General features: G+C 47.6%; 1 protein-coding gene across 2 annotated transcripts in view; it reads right to left on the bottom strand.

Annotated features, from left to right (window-relative positions):
- Positions 1-11,820: 11,820 nt before the first annotated feature.
- The window catches only part of CUNH18orf25 (chromosome unknown C18orf25 homolog), an 81,327-nt gene continuing 72,378 nt past the window's right edge, over positions 11,821-20,769 (bottom strand). For both annotated transcript variants that reach the window (XM_044431594.1, XM_044431595.1), the window contains exon 6: positions 11,821-17,179. In XM_044431594.1, the coding sequence (XP_044287529.1) occupies positions 16,996-17,179 (184 nt within the window). In that variant the 3' untranslated portion in view covers positions 11,821-16,995. The remainder of the gene's footprint in view (positions 17,180-20,769) is intronic.

Raw genomic sequence — 20,769 nt, 5'->3', positions numbered from 1 at the left:
ATCCCATCCTCCTGCTCCCCCCCCCCCAAAACCCACCTGTTTCCCAACCCTGATTTAGACAAACACTCGGAGCACTGTAGTGCTGCATTTTCAACTCACAGCAGCTTTGTGGTTGGTAGGAATAAAACCGAGCGTGCTTCTGACGCAGCTTCCACTCCCTGGGGTCATATTTGGCCATCCCCTTGGATGGTGGGACCCTGAGCTCCGGCCCCCGGGGGAAACCTTCGCCACGCCCTGGGCAGAGCTGCCAGGCAGGGTTGGCCCCATGCCTTCCCTTGAAGAATGGCCTCATTGGTAGGGTGAGCAACCTGCTCTTGGCTGGGGCTGTGCAGATGCGAGTGAGGAGGGCTTGGGGGGAGAGAGAAGAGAGCTCTCCAGAGGCACACAAAGGCAAACAGAGTGCCCACAGAGGGGCTCTTTCTTCCCTCGAAAGGTGATACTTTACTGGAACAGATTTCCAATAGGGTTCTTGTGACTCGGAATCGGATTTCCTTATGCTCCTTGGATAGTGGGACAGGCTCGGGAACATGCAGCTGCCTTTGGAGAGGGAACTGGGCAGCTGTCCTGCCCTCAGCCTGACCAGGGCCAATTGCTCATGCTTAAAAGAGCAGGGCGGCGGGGGGGGGGGGGTGTGACTTTTTTTTTAGAAGTACTCTAAGAATTTAAATATATTTGACTGCAACTTCTAAAACCCCCCTCAAATGCACAGACAGCAGATTATCCTAGCCAGACTGTTAGTTTGTGCCTGTAAGGGGGAAAAGAGGAAATGGAGTGGTCTGTCCTAAATATTTAGTTAATGGTTACATTTGATCACTTCCCTTAGGAGACAAAGAATGGGTGATCATTAAGACCAGGGTGCTTCTGGACAAGGTTTTATTGTGTAATTGCACTGCCTCATTCATGGCATTTTTTCAGGAGCTGGAAAAAGGGTTGCAAATGATTTAATTCGTCACCCATTTGCCAACTTCTGCCATCGTTTTTTAAAATCCTGATAAAGATGAAAAGACAGTATAGGCAGCACAATGCCTATTGACAGCTGGGTTAGTGCTTCAGGAAACATCAAGCAAAGTCCTTCTCATTCCCATTAATTGGAATAGAGGAGCTAAACACGTGGCTTAAATCCTTCCTCCTGAAATTGATAGATATTAACACTGCTCCTGTTTGGCTGGGTTGCACCTGTTTTTCAAAAGCAGCCGAGTCATCTGTTCTTAAGTTTAGGAGGATTATCTATGGGTCCAATTAGGACTAATTCTACTGCATTTGCCCAAACTGCAAAGCAAGTAGCCAAATGCAAAAGAGGATGGAGCTCCTGCACTTTAAAAGTTGGGCAAAAGAGGGAATTTCTGCAAGCGAGGAAGTCACAGCTGCTGACCTGCCATTTTCTTTGAAGGTGCAGGATTCCTGTTGTCTTTTCTTCGAGTTGGCTTAATATCAAACCGTGCTTCAGCAAAGTGTCACATTTTCAGAAAGCACAGAAAAAAAATAAGTCCATTCAATGCATGCTGGTTCTATTTCTTAAACATGTTTCTATTTTGCCTGCCTACATACCATACTATACACTGAGTAGACCCAGCTTTGCACAGGAGGAAATAGCTGGTAGTTCAGTTCAGCGAAGATGTCACGCAAGCATTCAAAGCTGTTGGGCACGTTGGCTGAGTTCAGACAACATAACAAGGCATGGTGTTTTTTTTTTTACCATTGCTGGTCCGTCATGATGTCCAAACCAATTTGTGGTCCTTCACCATGGGAAGCTTGGTCTTCAGAAACCATGAGAAGAAGCCATGGTTTGTTCCATGGTTTTTCTGCATCACCATAGTCTATTGTGTTGTCTGAACCCAGGATCATGGTTTCCAAAGTCTTGGTATGCAGCTATGACAGCATCCCCTGGAAAGAGCAGCAGTGGCAGGAGCTGCCCCAGGCATCCAGCCCCATGTGCGGACCAGAGAGGAAGAGGCAGGCACTGATGCGCCTTAGGATTGGACTTCAGGCTCAGTGGCTGAATGACTATGTGCCAACAGCAGGGAGACTGAGCGGGGAGGATGGAAACTACCATAAAGCAGAAACCCTCTGAGAAGACCGTGGTTACCCACGAACCACGGTAACCATGCAGGGCTGCCTGCTGGGCTGTGTGAATGCAGCCATTGCGTCTGCCCCATCTGTTGGTACCTCTCCTCTACCAAGGTGCTGCTCTTGAGCCCCCTGAAGGGGTCTGCCAGTCCATTCTCCCCAGGAGTGGGTGTCCCACAGCAGGAGCGAGAGGTCAGGCATAGAGCGCTGCCCCTCAGCCTGCTTAGCTCCCTGGCCCTCTTGGTGTGCGAGGCAAAACCACGTGTTTGCCCCGCTAGCTGGATAAAAGGCTGCAGGCCTCAGCCACATGGACACCTTTAAATTCCCTGGCATTAGTAAGCGTGCTTTAAATAACAAAAGAATGCCAACGTGCAGGCCCTTAGAATTTTCTTAGGATGAATGGCAAGTGTCAGGGGTCTAGGTTTCATGGCACTATGGTGTGCATTGATGAATGGATGAACCGGCAGACAGACACACATTCTCTCTTACTTACTTACTTACTTACTTACTTATTTATTTATATTGCAATTTATATCCTGCCTTTTTCCTACAAAGGGCTCAAGGCAGCTTACATCATTCTCCTCCTCCATCCTATCCCCACAACAACCCTGTGAGGTAGGTTGGGCTGAGAGTCTGTGACTGGCCCAAAGTCACCCAGTTGGCTCCATGGCTGAGCGGGGACTCGAACCCAGATCGTCTGAATCCCAGTCCCGTGCTCTTAACCACTTTTACTGTTAGAGATGTCTTGCTGCCCTGCTTTCAAGCCCAAAGGGTTCCCAGAGCATGGAAAATTAAAAGAATTAGACAATGAACAATTCATGAAAAGATATGAAACCACATCAGCATTAACATCCATCCAGCCACCTCTTCCCTTCACCTTTCATATTCTGCATGTTTTACTCAGCTGCAAGTCCTTTTAGATTTATCAGGACTTTCTCCAAGAAAAGCACACATGGGATTGCAGCTTCATTTCTACAGAGGTTCAGGGTGAAATCAGAAAGCTGCTTGCAGCTCTAGAACAATCTCTTCCAAAAGCAAAGCAAGTGATTAAATTAATTTCTTCCTGCGCAAAACTCGGTTTGATCTGAAGTTGCGCAGCCTTTGCAACCAGCGCCTTTCATCCACCTGCCATTATAGCCGCCCTGAGCTTATCATCCCAGCTGAAGAGTGAGATTAGCCAGTGTGCTTCCATATTAGCAGAACTGTTACCTTTCTCCAGTCGCATTGGCGTGTATGGACTTTAATTAATGCTAAATTGAGCAGCCACCGCCGTCTGCAGAGTGCCCATCCTTGAACAGAAAAGCACACCTTGGAATGAGTGTCTGAAAGGCCTTGCAGTCAGCTGTCTCTTCCCCCACCCCCCATCTTCAAAGGACTTGCTAGATCTAAAGCAGGTTTTATGGCTGGAGTTTCATGTTATGTTTTCCCTTGTCCTTTTGTGACAGGACTTGCAATTAACTGGCCTCGTTTGATCCTAACAGCGTCTCTAGGATCATGTGCAAGGAACAGAGGCAGAACTGCAGAGCAGCTGAGCTCCTCTTCTGGGCCATTAAAAAAAAATCCCCACCCACCTCCCAATGGTTAGGTTGCTGGGTGGGATTCCACTTTGGAAGCACAGGTTAAGATTGGGGCAAGACAATGAGGGATTGTTGTGTCCCTCCCTCACCCCCTTTCTGGAGATGTGCTGCATTTCTTTATCACCCACCCACAAGTAGCTTGTTTCTGAGAGAAACCTCAGTGAGGCGCCTTGTGAAAAAACACAAAACATGTGCTAATCTACCCCCCAAATCTGGAAAAGATGTGGTACATGCAGAAGCTCCAACTCTCGTCACGAGGATCTCCATCACCGCACCGTCAAGGAGAGTGCGACATTTCAGAGGATCTTTCCTCTCTACTTGGAGCAGGTATTTTATAACAAAAACAAATGGGTCTTCATTTACTACTCAGGGTCTAGCCACCCCCAAATTCTTTGCCATTACTGGGAAAATCAACCCTGCTCCACTTCCAGTTAGGGTCAGGCAACATGAGAACTCATGGTCAAGCGTGGATATGTCATGTTATGTCATTTCTGTACTGGCCAAAAGCTGATGCTCCCTGGACAATGAATACAGGTTGACATCTAACCATGGGTTGTTTTTTTTTTTAAATGCAAGTGATCCTGATGTCTGAAGCCACCCACATTAACAAACCACGGTTGATTAGAAACAGAGAAACTGAGCAAGTCAGAAGGGGTCTCCCAGGCCATCTAGTCTGACCCCCAGTTCCAGCTGGCTCCGCTCACGACATGCCCACCATGTGCATGTCCAGCCTGTCCTTGAACACCCTCACCGATGGGGCCTCAACGACCTCTCGTGGAAGCCCATTGCACACCCTCGGGGTCCTGACTGTCAGGAAGTGCTTCCTGGCATCCAAATTGAACCTTGGCTCCCTGAGCTTGGCTCCATTGGGACGCGTCCCACCTTCTCTGCAGGGGAGAACAGGTCTCTCCCCACCTCCATGTGACAGATAGAAGGAATGCATGTACACACAGCAGCAGATGAGACACGAACGGAAGAGTTGGAGTTGACTTATAGTGAATGAGACCTTGGTCCATTTACTCCGGCATTGTCTTTCCCAACCTGGTGGTGGCCTCCAGACCCAGAACCGCTTCAGTTAATGGGCAGTATAGCAATCAGGTGAAGAAATGAAGAAATCACCAGCCCAACCAAAGTGGCCAGTAGTTAGAAATGCCGGGAGCTGTTACCCATTTGCCAGGTACCAGGTTCTGGAAAACTGGCATACAGTGCCTGGCAAGGCCTCTCCGCAGTCATTCCTAGCCCTACCGGGAGATCAGGGGACCGAACCGGGAGTCCTATTGCTGCGCTGTAGCCACGACCAACTCCCTTAAAAACAACACCCTTTTCGCCGCAGGGGTGGTTGAAAAGCCGCTTCCCAAACTGGACGCTTCGACTTGCGAGATGCGCGGACTTGCGGCCAGCCACAGCGCCACCTAGCGAGCGGCCCTTTCACCCGGACGCCGTGGCCGCGGCGCGAGAAACGGAAAGCGAGCGCGGCTCCTCGTCTGGCGGGATCGCGGCCGTGTGACTCCGCATCGCGCGTCCCTTGGGCGCATTTGCGGCGCAGCTGCTCTGGAAATGCTGTGTCCTGGGCGGGCCACTCCACCTGGAAGAGCGGGGCCAGGTCGAGCTGGAAAGAGTGCTGAAGGGCAGGGCAAGGAGAGGCTACGGCTGCTGGGGTCGTTTAGCTCAGGAAAGGGTGAGGAAAGGGAAGTGTGCGGGAGCAGGGACGGGGTGTGGGGAGGGGGACAGTGTGCCCCCCCTCGCCTGATGCTAGAGCCCAAGGGGTCACCCCGGGAAGCACGCTGGTAGGAGGTGCAAGAAAGGTCAAGGGAGCCTTTTTCACCCGGCGCACAGTTAGGGCGCAGTGGTGGCTACCGATTGGGTTGGCTTTAATGGGGGATTGGGACAGATTCACGGAGGAGATGGCTGTCCCTGGCTACTAGTCCCGAAGGCTGTATGCCAGCTCCAGCATCAGGGGCAGCAGGCCTATGGACCCCAGTTGCTGGGGAAGATGGGTGGGAAGGTGCTGTTGCCCTTGTGTCGTGCTTGTGGGTTTTCCATGGGCAGCCAGTCATGGTATGAGCAGAGTGCTGGACTGGATGGACCCTTGCTCTCATGTTTTTCTGCACTCAGGCTGGGAGGAAACACTGGCTGCCATGCTGAGCTCCGGGTCCATTACCCGCCTCCAGAGCTCTCCAGCCAGCCGTCTGCTCCGACGCAGATGCCGCCAGAGAGCTGTTGAAAATGGCTTCGCTCCCAAGGAGTCCTGATCGTATCAGAACTCTACCCGTTCAGAACTCTTCCTCAGCGGCAAATGACCAGGTAATTTTGGGAACCGAGCAGCATTCTGCACACTTCTGAGATGTCAGCCTCCAGATGTTTTGGACAGCATTTCCCATCATTCCCAGTCAGCATGGCCAATCAAACTGCCCATCAACAGCACCTGGCTGGACAGCAGACTGAGTGGAAGTCACACAAGTCACCTGGTCACAATCTTCCCCACTAGAATGAGATGCATTGTCATTTGTTAAGCTACATATTTGTTTCATGGTCCTCTCCATAAGGACAGGTGTCCCTCCCTCTCTCCCTCCCAACTCCATCTTCAAAGCTCAGTTTTTCCCACAAGGCTTTCAACTATTGGGTGGTATACAAATTAAATAAATTAATAAGAATAAATAATCCTACTTTTGTCAGTAACTAAACCCAGATTATGTACAAAGACAGTAATCGTGTATTTTTGCCAAAGTGAGCTTTGTGGCTGATTAGGGACTCTTCTTGCTGTACATCACCACTGCGTTTACCACTGCTCCCATTTCCATCCCATTCATGCATAATGGTAGCAAATCATGCATTTCTTAGCCCCAGACTGGCCATGGTGTTTGCAGTCAGCATTATGAATATGCAGCTTCCTACTGGAGGTTGCTCCGTACCATGTGAACCCAAGGTGTTGTGGGTTAAACAACCCAGAGTTGACCAAGAATTACTTTTAAGGCTAATGGTGGGTTGTTTAATGCACAATTCATCCCTAGTGGCTGGGTTCAGACTTCATAAACAATGGCCGATCAGAAGTGGCATCTTCAAAACCCACCTTTTGCTGCTATTCCAGTCAGGTCTCCCCCTCATTTTGTCAGTTTCTAGAGAACGCATGCTTCTCAAAACAGAGTTTTCCTATCATTGTTTGTTAAGCACCACATATAATTCTAGGTAAGCCACGTGACCCACACACATTCGGATTATGAGAATGGAGTCTCCTCATGCAGTTCAGGCGGCAGGTAGGACCTAGTCCCGTGGCAGTCAGGTGTTGGGACAGAAAGCCCTTCTCGTGTGGTGCCTAAACTCTTACATCTTCTTGTGCTGCTGCCCAGATGTTTGACTGGTAGGTGAAGTCACTCACACTTGGGCCTGGCATCATTATACAGCAGCTGACGATGTTCCAGTGCAAAGAAAGCCAGCAGGTGTTGAATTCACATCCCTGAATAGCATTTTTTTTAGATGTTTTGGACCGACACTATATGATAATTATGTTGAACATCTGTATTATTTTTACTGTAGCCCCTGATGAAGGAAAATTCATTTTCTGAAACACATTGCACAATTAAAAAAAAATTCCATTGGTACCAGAGACTTCCTTTTCACTCTCATTGATTTTTCTTCCATGCCGCGTTGTTATTCCGTAACTCAAGCTGAAGTCAAGTGGATTTCCTCCCAACTCTTGGGATGTTTACATGGGAGCAGGAAGGCACCAGCCGCACACCCTGTCGCTGCTGGCCATGCAAAGCCCAGCTTCCCTTCATACTCATCTTTGTCCATGGATGACCCACCATGGACCGAAGGTGTAGTTAGGGGAATCCAGTCTGTCTCGGTAACTCAGGATGATGAAGGAAAGCAATGGCTGCATATGGTAATACGAGAAAAGCAAAACCTGTACCAAAACACTGACCTCCAACAACTATAGTGGGTATTCTATCAGCTCAAATGCTCTTACATCATGGTCTCTTGGGCATTCAGTAGATCATCTTGTGTTGGCCAACGGTGAATGGAGAGAGAACTCCAAATGGACATTCTGCCGCACCTGATGCGGTTTCACCAGCGTGATACAATGCAGTTAACTCACGGAGACATGGGATGCTCAAGGAAAAGAGACAGACAGTGCAGAAGTTCACCTTAGGAAGGAGAGACTTGGCAAGGATGTTCCTATTCCTTTCCTGCCGGCCTGCCTTGTGCATCTCAAGGGGATCCTGGATGGGGCATGGCTGGAAGGTGGCACCAGAGGGAGGGTGAAATTCCAGCCACTAAGCAGACAGCAGAAAGTGCCTTACCAGGTTGGGGCATCCTGACACAGACTATCACAGCTGCCTCAGCAGAAATATTATGCCCAGTGTTTAAGGGACCATGGGACACAGTTTTCACCAAAACTGCCCAGTCTGGATGCCTTGCAACTGCAGGCTGGGGGAACAGCAACAGCACCAATAATTTTCAGCTAGCTTTTCCCAACATGCTGTTCTCCAGCTGTTTTGGGCTACATCTTCCACAATCCTTGACTAGACTGCTCGGGGCAGATGGAAGCTGAAGTTCAGAATATCTGGGGGGCACCAGTTTGGGGAAGGCTGTGCTAGGCAGACCAATCAAAGGGAGTTTTTAAAGTCTTGCATATGCTTCATATCCACAAGATGGCACCAAGATACACTCCTCGGAGAGGATTTTAAGTTGCAGCTGGACATGCAAACATTTGGACTCAGACAGTGGCCTAGTGATCTGAGCGTCAGACTCGGGAGTGGGAAGGCTCAGTTTCAACCCCCGCCCCACTCCCCCACCCATAAGGCACCTTGGTTCAGCAAGCACCTCTCAAGCAAGCTCATTTCACAGGTGTGTCATGAAGGTAAAGCCATGGGGAGAGAGACATTTATCAGAGGAAGACAACCTGGAAACATAATTGTGCAATATGCATACAAGAAAAACGCAGCACACAGAGACGTTCCCCCTTATATATATACGCTGCAGAGCTCCCCCCTTTTCTCAACCCTCATGTGCAAAAGCCTGCGTGTGTATTGGTGCCAGTGGATTACGGCTGAGAGGGGTCTTTCTCACAGCTTAACAAATAAAGAAAAATGCACACCAGTTTTGTCAACAGTAGCACCTCAGGAGCCAGGCTGCCATTCACGTCCCAGAATATCAATCTTCATGCATCTCATCTCCACTGGCTCGTGTGAGCGCTGCACTTGATCACAGTGGCAGTTTTTCAAGGGGAAAGTTAGTCACCTCTAGGCATATACCACAGTTTCAGAAAGGAAGGGGCACAGCGTATGAGCTAGTAGCAGAGAAATTCACTTCCTGAGAACTTGTGTTGGCTTGTTATTTAAAAAAGACACTTTCTAGCCCTCATGGGTTTTTGAAAGCATGTGGATCTCATCTGGAAACGATGATGTGCAGTTTCCAGTCATCAGTCTATGAAGTTGCAGTGTCTGGTGTTGCGCTTTGTCCCTCCCATAACCAAGAATGCTATCTGAAAAATTACTCGAAGTGGCTTCATCTGCCCAATTTATGCAGTTTGCAGAATTCAACCCAGAATGTAGGTTGCATGGGCCTTCACCCACAGTTTTGACACTAAGTTTCCGCTGAGACCAAGGAGACATTTCATCATTATGATGACTTAAATTTAGGAGGAAATAGGAGAACCTCAGGAATGGCAAAAGGGAGAAATATTTCAAATTCTGACCCCCAGTTACCTTTTTAAGCTGATTTGGAAATTGGGATAATCCCTTTAAAAAGACAGTTCCTTCCGTCTGTTTGTGACTGTTCAAGGGCCATTTTGTTGAACAAGAATGCCCAGTGATGAGCCACCTCTGAGAAAAGGTAAGCATCCCTCTAAAACAGCACATGCACCAACTGGACACTATTTGGCCTAGGATAAAGTGCATCAGGTTACAGGAACAGAAGGCCACAATATTCTTAAAACTCAAAAACGCAATGACTAACAGCTGGGAGACTGATACAGTCATCCAAGAAGCTACGCCACTGGGCTATAGACAAGCTCTGCACCTGTTACGTGGTTTGCACACAGGTTTTTAAAAAACAGCTAGTTCAGATCATCAGTGTGAGTCAAGAAGGGTTGGCCAGTTTCTGGGTATCTACAAGACGAGTTTAAAAAGCAAATCAGCAATGCAGGGTTCCCTAGTGTTACATGGTATGTCTTGCTCAAAAGCATTCTATTGTGTTACTAATTAAGACACGGGGTAGCCCTGAATGAGCGGAAAGATGCCAATTTCACTGCAAAGAAGCAAGTCAGCTCAAGATTAAATTGCTAACTCTCCAAAAAGACCAGGACTGTATCAGTAATGTCTTCTATAATAACATTTGGACTGATCAGTGTTCCCATGAGAGCATTTAGTTTCCCCGATATAACTCATTAACATGATCTTCCAACTGTCTTCTATTGCCTTTTAGAAGTTGCATATATGGTTTCTGTGAACTCATTTGCCTCTGTTGTGACTGTTTATTAATTGTTTTAAGAGTGATTTTTCATACCGTTGCAGCTTGGCTGAGGAATGCTGGGAACTGGAAGGCTTCTGCTGGCTAAACGCGCATAAGACAGCACCCTGGATCAAGTGGGATACCAGGATCACTGAGCGATCCATTTGACAATTACACTTCCAGGAAGCTGCCTCATTTGGAGGAAAGGTGCCTTCTGGCTCCCCGTTAAAACTGCCACCCTTGGCAGGGCTGGAGTTTTGCAGCCCTTTCACTAACGGAGTGGTTGTCTCAAATGCGCCGATCCCGATCCCAATCCCAACCCCATTCCCAGAGCTGGACTAGCAGCTTCCGAGTTGCGTCCTAGCAGCTTCCATCCGTGCCTACACACGCCTGGGGATTCCTGTGTGCAGGTGTGTGCAAGCAGCCCGCAACACCGCAAGCATGGGGCATCTCTCCAACACTGGCAGGAGCATCTCGGATAATCTCCCACCACCACCCAAAAAGAAGCACTATCAAAATAAAGCCATAGCTGGGGCCGGAGAAGAGAGGGCCCGTTCTTCCTCTCCAGAACTTTATGGTCATGTCTCCCTCCCCTGCTGGGAAACCGCTTCCCATGGTTCAGCCCACTGCTGGTTTATCAGAACGTCTGTCAAGTGGGGTCTGCGACGTAACGCTGCAGTGCAGGCTCCCAGTCTGCCACTCTCCATTCCCCCCGGTTCTGTTCATCAGCACTCTTCCCCTTCGGTTAGGGTTCCTCCTGCAAAAGGACGTGTCACGCCAGCCTGACAAGAGCCCCCCCTTGTATGGGGATGTTGCCATACTGGCTACATACCGAGATAAAGTTTGGTGCCTGGTGGATGTTTTTTTTGGGGGGTGGGGGGGGGGAGTACTGGAGGCCTGGATTCAAGGCCACACCACTACCAGGGGCTTATTTTCAGAGCCTTAGGCAGGCCAAGGGTTCAAAGCTCTTTCCCATATACACCGATGCATGATGCAATAACGCAACGGCAAACTGGTAACTGGCTAAGTGTGAGTTGAGAGACACGTTCCTCTGCCATGCAGTCCACCCCCTCCCTCCCTCCGCCTCTCTCCTTCCATCTCCAATACGGGAATAGGATTGAGCAAATTCACAGGGCCAAGGTTTGAATCATCCCTGATAATGTGCAGGGGGTGCTCTGAAATCCTGACTACATTCTGGCAATCGGTGGTGCAGTCACAGAAAAAAGCTTCCAGCTGAGGCAGCCCCGCTGACTTCTGCCAGCCATCTGTGAATAGCCCCCCCCCTCAACCTGCAGCTACTGTCCACAAGTTGCTGGCTGCTGTTGAAGGGAGTCCTCTCCTCAGCAAGAAAGGGTTGTCTGAAGAGCCAGGGGACATTCTGGGACATCGATGAACCCGCCGGGATTAGCAGGCTAAGACTGCTGGCTCAGAAGAGCTGCCTCCTACAGCCGCCATCGCCTCTGCTTTCCCTCGGCAGAAGCGAGATTATGATCACAATTACTATTGCATTTCTATACCACCCATAGCCGAAGCTCTCTGGGCAGTTCATAACAAAGTAATGCAATGCGTGGAAACTTGCAGATGGGAGGTGGGGTGGGGCGGGACGGGGCAGGGTGGGCGGACGCCATCTTCCACGATCTTCCTAACAGCTCTAAGCAGGAATTACCAAATATGTGTAAGCGATCCCCCACCCCTGAAAAAGCCCCACACGCTACAAAGTAAGTTATTGTTTAAATAATCCACTCTATTTTATTTTGTCTTAAAATAGTTTAAACTTTATGCTACAGACTTGTTTCAAAAAAACCCAGAAAGTCTCATCTTGCACCAAAAAATATATATATTTTTATAACACTCTGTTTTATTATTATTATTCTTCAAAGACCATTAAATACTAGATGGAAATGAGAATGAGTGTTAAAAGGAACATTTTTTTGTGTTTCCGACTTTTTTAAACTCATGAGTCACACGCACAACTGAAAACCATAAACTCTAAGCCATTGTGTTTTGTCTTCCTTGTGGAAGATTCCAAGTACAGCTGCTAAAACCAGGCTTGAAAAGAAAGCAAGAGGCCCGGCAGCTGGTGGCTCAGCTTGCCAGATGCTTGATGGATCAGTTTCTGTGGCTACACACACATTACTTTTGTCAATGACCCTGATGGCTACAATTCACAAGTGGCAAGTCAGGATGGGGCATAAGCTTTGCTGGCCTGTACTAAACCTACCAAGTGCATTGGGGTTTAAGCCATACGATGGCTACAGTTCATTTATCGGCTGAGAAAAGAGCAAATCCATCTTAGGAAGCCTTTGCTCTCTGACAAACACAAACAAAAAACTAAACGCCTGCCTAATTTCTTAACTATCCAGTGATTGTGTTTTTTATTTTTCCCCTTTCCCTTTCTCTCTTTTTACACAACAGTATCAAGAGAGCAACAAAAGCTCGTAGTGTTATAAAATTAAAAGAGAGAGAAAACCTGGTTATCAAGCTAAAAACTCATGATTCCTTTAAAACAAACACAGTGCACAATTGGAGGAAGTTTGGTTAGAATGCAGTCAAATTTTTATATGTACATGGAAGTCACAGCATATACAAACTAAAAAATAGCTTTTCTTCTTTCTTTTCTTCTTCTTCTTCTTCTTCTTCTTCTTTTTAAAGGAAGGATCACTGGTGTGTTCCTCTGATATTTCTGGTACTGGCCACCATAAGAGACAGCAGACCCATACAAAGCCTTCTGAAAAATCTAATTTTCATGTTTTCAAAGACATTGCCATTCAAAGCAATAGAAAGGGGCTGCTCCAGGCCTGAAGCCATCTGGTCAATCGGCTCGTGCTTGCACTCTCTCCTCTGTCAGAGATGCTTCCCCACAAGCCGCTCCCATGAAGCTGCTGCATGCATCTGGACACTGGAAGCACGTGAGCAGGGTGGATGGGGCGGGCTTTGGCCATGCGGCTCTGGCCTTCGTCCGGGCCTGGTGGCAATCAGGAGGGAAAGGACCAGGTGGCTGGCCATGCTCTCACGCATGCAGAATTCACCCACACCCCTGTCCCATGGGAGGCACCCCCGGAAGAAGCAGCTAGGCAGCTACAGGTGAATGTGGAGGCCCCTCACGGCTGGTGCTCATTTCCCCACAGGGTCGTAGAGCCAATGAGAAGAAGAGATGGCCTCTCGGCTGAGAACTGCAGTTCTGACAGCCTTGGGTTGGAAGTGAAGACATTGCTTGGGGCCCTATTTCCTTTGCCTGGCGAGCGTCGGAAGCCCGTCTGCCTGCTGCACCAAGTGGGATCCCGATTTCACAAACTGGCAGCTTGTGAAAGCTCAGGGCATGGAGATGCTCTGCCCCAAATCTGATCACATTACATTGCGCACCGAACTACTCCTCCAAAGAAAAACCTTTCGGGATATCGAAAGCCAGCCTGAAAAATCTGGTCGGCTGGGAGACATTTCTAGCCGAGTCTTCTCCCCGACATGCTAGTCTGGTGGGTGCTGTGATATTTTGAAAATGGCAGAGCATTCAGGTATAAATTCTTCTACCTTCAGTCTGCAATACAGCCTTTCCACCTCACAGGTGTCAAAGCACAGGTGCTATCAACACATAGGACACTGGCAATTCAGGCCAACTCTGTAAGAGCCTTACCCAACCTATTGCCCTCCAGGCACATCAGACTACAGCTGCTAATGGCCCCAGGGAGCATGGCCAGTGGTCAAAAATTCCGAGGGCTGCAGCCCCACGTATCTGAATGGCCCCAGGTTGCAGAGCGCCACTCTACTGGGACTGATAGAAGCATGCACCAACGTCGGAGCAGGTTATCTATGGGACGACAAGCATTTTGGATGCCCCCAGCTTTCGAGGGAAGGATACTAACAGAATCCAAGTCCTCCTTACAGTCACTAAGTGGGTGACTGGAGGGGTGGAAGAGTCACCACTACATCGCCTAAATGCTGTGTGGATACATTGTTCTTCTAAGCATGATTTCTACCTTTGTACCTCTAAAGCCCTCCCAAGGACCAGTCAGCTGGGTACTGCGAAAAAGCCTTTTTACTGACCGTGTCGCATTGAAAATGTTGTTCGACTGACTCTAACAGTCTTGTGTCGATATCCAGGCAGGGGTGAACAACTTGTGGCCCTACATCTCCCATCATCCGCAGGAAGCACAGCCCATACTGGAGGATCATGGGGACTTGAGATCTAAGCACCTGGTAGGGCAGAAGTCCACCCTGCCTTAATGCATGCTCATTCAATGGGCTGGATCTACTTTAGTGAAAATGATTATTCAGTTGCCACCACAGTGCCGACCGACTCTTGGCTCAGCTAGCAGCACAAGGGGGGGGGGAGTGCAGAATGCCTGGGCTACCTGACACTTCTGCAGGCAGCAAGAGGGCAGGTGATCTAGCACCTTACCTGATGCTGATGCAATGCAAGGATGTTCCTCTCCTGGCCCTTCACAAGGCTAAGCACACTCGACAGCTCTTCTCCAACTTGAGAGTCTTCCGGTCTGAGAGAGAGAATATCTGAACTCTTTCCGAATAACTCAGCCACATCATGGTGGTTTTGCCATATGCAGAGGTCTGCCCACTGACAGCTGCTGTCCCTTCCCAACAGCAACAGCAGCTTCTGAGCACCAGTCCTGTAACTGCAGCCAATGCATGAATAACCTGCTCTAGACGTGTTGTTACTCAGGAATTCCCCAACACGTGGTAAGATCTGAGCCACAAGGAACTTAAGTGGAAGAAGCCTTGTTAGACGTGCTCAGAATTGCTGGGCAAGGTTTCCAGCCATTGTCCAGCGCAGATTAAGCCCTTCTATCCTTCCCTGCATGAACACAGAAGGCATAGAGCAAGGATGGCCACAATCACTTCTTGAAGCAAATGCCAGACCTTGTAGAAGGCATCTCGGGAATTTGACCCAGAAATGGGTTCTAAGTCAAGGAGAAATGGTGAACTCCAGCAAGAAGATCTAAGTATTACGGACCTTAAGAAATCAAGGGCCAATTTGTTCATGTTATGATTTAAAGGCAAGGAAAGATTCATAAATCAAACCTCCGTATCTGAGGATGAGTAAAATGAAGCCAGAGTTTCACCCCATCCTTTGCTTTACTACAGGAAGTGATCTCAACACATAGCAAAACTTGGGCTGCTTACCACTCTTGTAAGAGTTTATAGCTGTTTCTGAGTCAGCATGCAAATAAATAAAGGCAAGGCAGTGTGGGATCATCCTGTAGACATTATGCAACAGGGCATGTCCTGCATTTGTTCACACATGCTTTGCACACTCGTAAGGCTATTATTCACTGGAGAGACTCCTCTCTCCCTCTCTCTCTCTCTCTCTCTCTCTCTCTGGAATTCCCCTTGCTGTACTTGAAACAGTGCTTTTAATTTCTAAAGCCCACACTACTACAAGTCCGCTGCCTTTCCCTGCATGAACCCTGCGGTCAGCTTCAGAAGCTCAAACTTTCCTCTGTGTTCACTCAGGGAGGAGCTCCGGAGCGGCAGCCTGGGAATGGGCCTGTGACAATCCTGCATTTATGGCTCTCTCTCCCAGGAAGCTCCCCTGGTGCCAACCAGGCTGTGTTTTTGGCACCAGGCAAACACTACTTGTTCCCCCAAGTTTGTGTGCTGCTTTGAGCAGTGCTGATTCTGGGCTGCTTTGTGGTTGACCACTTTTTAGTATTGTATTGTTTTTAGACTATGGTATTTGTATTATTCTGCTGATCATAGTTCATATTGATTTTGATTATTTTTATTACATTATTGTGGATTCCTGTATTGGTATGTGCAAGTCACTCTGAGAGTATGTTTTGCAGTGGATGGTGATGCATAAATCTGATAAGTAATTTTAAGAAATTGAGAAGGTGAGAAGGGACTGAAGTGAGTTTGCTCTAGTAACAACTGACCTGGAAAAGAAAATACTTCCAGGCAGAAAATCCTGCCTCCCTCCTCACTTTAATCCTTCTCTCAGTAGGAAGAAGACAGGACACCTCTGTGGATCAAGCACTAGGCACAAACTTAAGCTCTTTCGTGTGCATGCGGCTCAACCCAGGGGGACCCACTTCACTTTTGCATGTCTTCAAAGACAGGCATGGCTCACCTGGCCCTTACACCTGAGTACAGAATCAGGGACTGGTGCCTTTGCAATGCTTCACTTCCTTGTGCTTTTTTTAATACAAAAGGTTTTAACAGGTTAGGCCAACTCTCCAGCAGTAGTACAGTAGTGTGCAGAAAGTAAAATACATTATCAGAAGACCCAGCGCTGAGCAGTGGGCAAACTACCAAGGAGGGGGGAACTCAGCTGTGCAGTCTTAAAGAAAGCTGCTCACTGCACGGAATGGGCCAGTCGCGTCCTGCTGGTTTCATAACCAACCCAATTTGCAGTATGGACAGCTCTGGCCACAGCTCGACCCTTCTAAGCGCCCAACAGTTATGCTACAATCATGATGCGGACACTCAAGAGCCATGAACGAATCAGGCAGGCGGTGCTTTTTTTTTAATGCTTACACTGCAAGGGAGAAAGAAAAGAAAACCTCACATGTGCCAGCGGCATCCGTTTTAGTGGTCAATTCAAGGAACTGTATGGCTCACTAAAGGGCATGAGTGGGAAGGTGTCACTGCTTCTGTCAACGAATGCTCTAAATTAATCACACGCAATTCAAATGTGGAAGTTGTCATTGATGTCCAATGCTGCTATGTTTTCCATAACTGGGATGCTCCCTGTACTAAGGTGGGGTTTGGGGACTTTCTGAAATGACACTGCAAATCTAATGGGGAGGGGATGGAAAAAAGTCTGCCAGAGGAGTCTGAATTCCAGAATGCCAGGAGCAGACGCTTTGGACACCAGAGTGATATCCAGGAACTTCCGTGCCACAAAAGGGAGAGGGCTAAGTGACCAGAACACAGTGAAATTGCATTACAGTAAGTATTTGCGCCTGCTGTCCTCGTCCAGCGTGAGATCTACCACTTCAGGCGGTGAAGACCAATTCTGTGAAGGGGCCACGCCTGTCCATGGTTCTGATTGCCGGGTGCACTGCAGCCCTGAGCCGTGTTTCCGGGAAGACACACTTTGGATCACTCCTCCCCGAGGGTGGACACACCTGCAGCGAAGCAGAGGGAAGTGACGCCATGAGTGCCCTTGCTGGCCCGTCCCCATGGGGCACACACGCACCCCCGCCACCCAGCGCGCTGACAAGGGACCATCTACGGCGCGTGCCTCACATTAAACAAAAGGAAGGGAGGCAGCGAAGCTGGGAAAGAGAATAGGCTGGCTGTTGGTTAAACTGTGATGAGGAAGGAGGAGGGAAGGGGTGGAAAGAGCATTGTGAAGTGCAGTGTGCTTTTGAGAGGCTGAGCTTTGAGCCTGAAATGGCCCTCATGGGTCAACCGCTGAGTCATCTTCACCTTGCTTTATATAGGGCTTGAGGACATTCAAAGCACTTCACTCTCCTTATCACAGTGCTCATTAATGTGAGTAATTTAGGCAAAGAGGATAATGGCTCTGAGTCTGGTGAGCACATTTAGGCAAGAGTGGACAACTTCTGGAGGGCCCTGGCAGCTGTTACCTGCCCCTGGACCCATCAGGGTGGGGGTGTCACCCTGCCCCCCAGAACTGGTGCAGTGAGAGTAGCAAAGGCTGGTGCTCCTGCTTTAAAAGAAGCCACCAGATTCCCTGCCACCCTTTTTGTCAGAGGAAGATCGCCAAGGCTTTTGCTGGTGCTGCAGCATATTCCACAAGCAATAAAATAAAATAAATAAAATAAGGCTGGGAGGAAGGGAGATGTGGCCCAGTTCTGGTTTAGATCGACATCTAGGGAATGTTGAGATATTGAAAATATATACATTTGATTGTTACAATGAGACTCATAGAAACCTATCAACAGCAGCATAATTCAAGTCAATGTTGTAACAATAGATATCAAAGAAAGAAATAAACATGTTAGGCAAGGATCCACAAAAAAACTGATCACATAGATATGCTGATAACTGTACGTGTCTGGAACACAAAAGTTGGGAAACAAGCAGAAAAATGGCTCAGAATTACATGAAGCCAATAATCTGTTAACTGGAAATTTATCCTTCAGGCAACCAGTCAGATGACTGTACACAAATACCTCACAAGACTGCCAATATACAAAAGTCGAATTGACAACCTTATTGGTAGTGGCAGTTGGAGAAGCTCCTTCTCATTACCAAAACAAGACCAGGAGCATATTAAGGTAGTGACCACGAACTTTTAACATCAAAAATCAGAGTAAAGCTCAACAAGATCACTAACAGAAGCATAGTGCCAAAATAAAACTTCAGTAACTTTCATGAGGAATTTAAAGTCCACATAAAGAATAGATTTGCTTTATTGAACTCAACTGACTGTGAACCAGAACTGTGGACTGAAGAATGCAAAAAGACCATTCCTATAGCGAAAAGAAGAAGCCTAGATGGTTGACAGAAAAAATTCTCACAACTGCTAAGGGCAGGTGAGAAGTAAAAGCAAAAGGTGACAGAAATAGAGTCAGAGTTCCAAATGCAACCTTTCAGTAACTATCACATAGGCACATTACAAAAACCAGTAGCAAAAAATAGAAAAGAACAACAAAGGGGGAAAAACAAGAGAAACTATGGACAAAAAGCTACTGTTAGGACAAAATATGGAGAAGTAGAAGGGTATATTTTATCTCCCTATCTGTTCAGTCTGTATGCGAATGTATCATGAGGAAAGCTGGATTAGGGTCAGAAGGAGGAGTAAATATTGGCAGAAAAAGTGTCACTAATTTAAGATTTGCGGCTGACACACATTATTTGTAGAAAGCAAATTGCAGAAAGCAAGTCTTGAAATGTGCAAGACGGAAGTGCAAAGGTAGAACTGTAGCTGAATGTTAAAAAATGAAACTGAAAATGTTTTGCATATCTCGGCTCAGTCATCAATTCAAACAGAGACTGTAGCCAAGAAATCAGAAGACAGACTTGGAATGAACCAGAAATGGTCAAGTGTAGGGATACTTCACTAGGGACCCATGGTGGGATCATCCACATTATTGAATTTCCAGTCACAATGTATGGGTGTGGAAACCGGACAGTGAAGAAAGCTGACAGGAAGAAAACAGGCATTTGAAACATGGAGCTGGAGGAGAGCTTTGTGAGTACCCTGGACTAACAGAAACATGAAAAAGCGTGTTCTGTCTCAAATCAAGCCAGAACTTGCACCAGAAGCAAAAATTATGGCCCTGAGGCTATCATATTCTGTCATATGAGAAGGCAAGGCTCACTGGAGGAAACTATCATAATAAGGAGAAGCAATGGCAGAAAAAGATGAGGAAGACCAACCACGAGATGGATTGGTTCCTTTAACAAAGCCACAGCCTTGGAGTTTACAAGTTCTGAGCAAGGAAAGGACATTTTGGAACACAGTCATTCCCAGGGTTGCTGAAAAGTTGGGGATAACTTGACAGCATGTAAAAACAACAACGGTCTTAACAGCTGAAAATACGGGAATGATACGAGAATTTTCAAATCACCCGAACACGAGTTTCATAAGGCACTGAGGATGGGCTGGAATAATATGGGAATTTTCCTGAACACAAGTTTTATAAGGCATTGAGAACACGGGTGAGAACACGGAGAGTAAGATCAGATCCCACATGTCCTGCAATGCTCCCTGAAACAGCCTATGTAATTGGAAGGGAAAACAGGGGCCCATTAAGCCCAACAGGACTGGGACTGTGCCCACGCTCGACAAGATCAAATCAACAACTGCTATATGTGGCTTGACCCTGAGGGCCTTGTCCCATGGGGATTTTATTTTTCTAATGGCATGTGAGTATTTCCTAGTCTCCTTCCTTTTCATGTCTTCCTTCCTTCAGAGATACCTCAGAAAATATCTGGAAAAAGCTTCCACTTCCAAATCCCAGTTAAAAGGGGAGCTTGAAGCTGCTTTCACAGTACATACCCTGCTATGGAGGAAACCAGAAGCCAGGACCATATCAGCCACCAAGGGCTGGAGGACACAGCAGAATAACAGAAGGCCACTTCCTTCTCCGACTGGCCATCTGTTCGCTGCCAGCCTCCAACGTCACATACTCTGAGTTACGCCTCTCCTGCTGGAAAGCCATGGCTGCATCCATTACTGGGGGCTGGAGGCACATGCTAGGAGGCAGTATTCCCACTGAAATTCCAGACCCCATTCCCACTGGGGTCACCCTTGAAAGGTGAAAGCCTCAGAGTAGGGCAGGCATTATTAACTTTTCCTCTGGCTACCCCACTGGTTTCCACTGTCTTCACTTCCTTCTATGACTGGAATTCTGCCTGGCTCCACCATTGCTTGGCACACGCCCTTCCAGGTTGTTGGTTTTTTTAAATTTTCTTCAGGATCTATTTCTAGTGGTCCCCTCCATTATGATTTTGCTTTGTTTTTATTTGAAATGAAACTTTCAGCAACTCCTGACAATAATGTACCACTTTCATAAAGCTTGTACCTCTGTGTTTTGCTTATTTTATGAACAACTTAAGTCAGCAATAACCACTATGTAGCAATAACTATTACCTTTGGCTATAGGGAGGCAATACAAATGAGATAAATAAATTCAATTCAATTGAGATAAATAAATTCAAGAATTATCTCAATTCTTGTTTCTGTGGCCAACAAAAATGGAACACAAGCAATGAGATACATTCTTCACTTCGAAAACATATT

Source organism: Varanus komodoensis, unplaced genomic scaffold (genome assembly GCF_004798865.1).
Source record: "Varanus komodoensis strain SLA01 unplaced genomic scaffold, ASM479886v1 scaffold22, whole genome shotgun sequence".
Taxonomy (NCBI): domain Eukaryota; kingdom Metazoa; phylum Chordata; class Lepidosauria; order Squamata; family Varanidae; genus Varanus; species Varanus komodoensis.
Note: the sequence above shows the minus strand (reverse complement) of the source record. Positions and strands in the feature narration are given on the sequence as shown.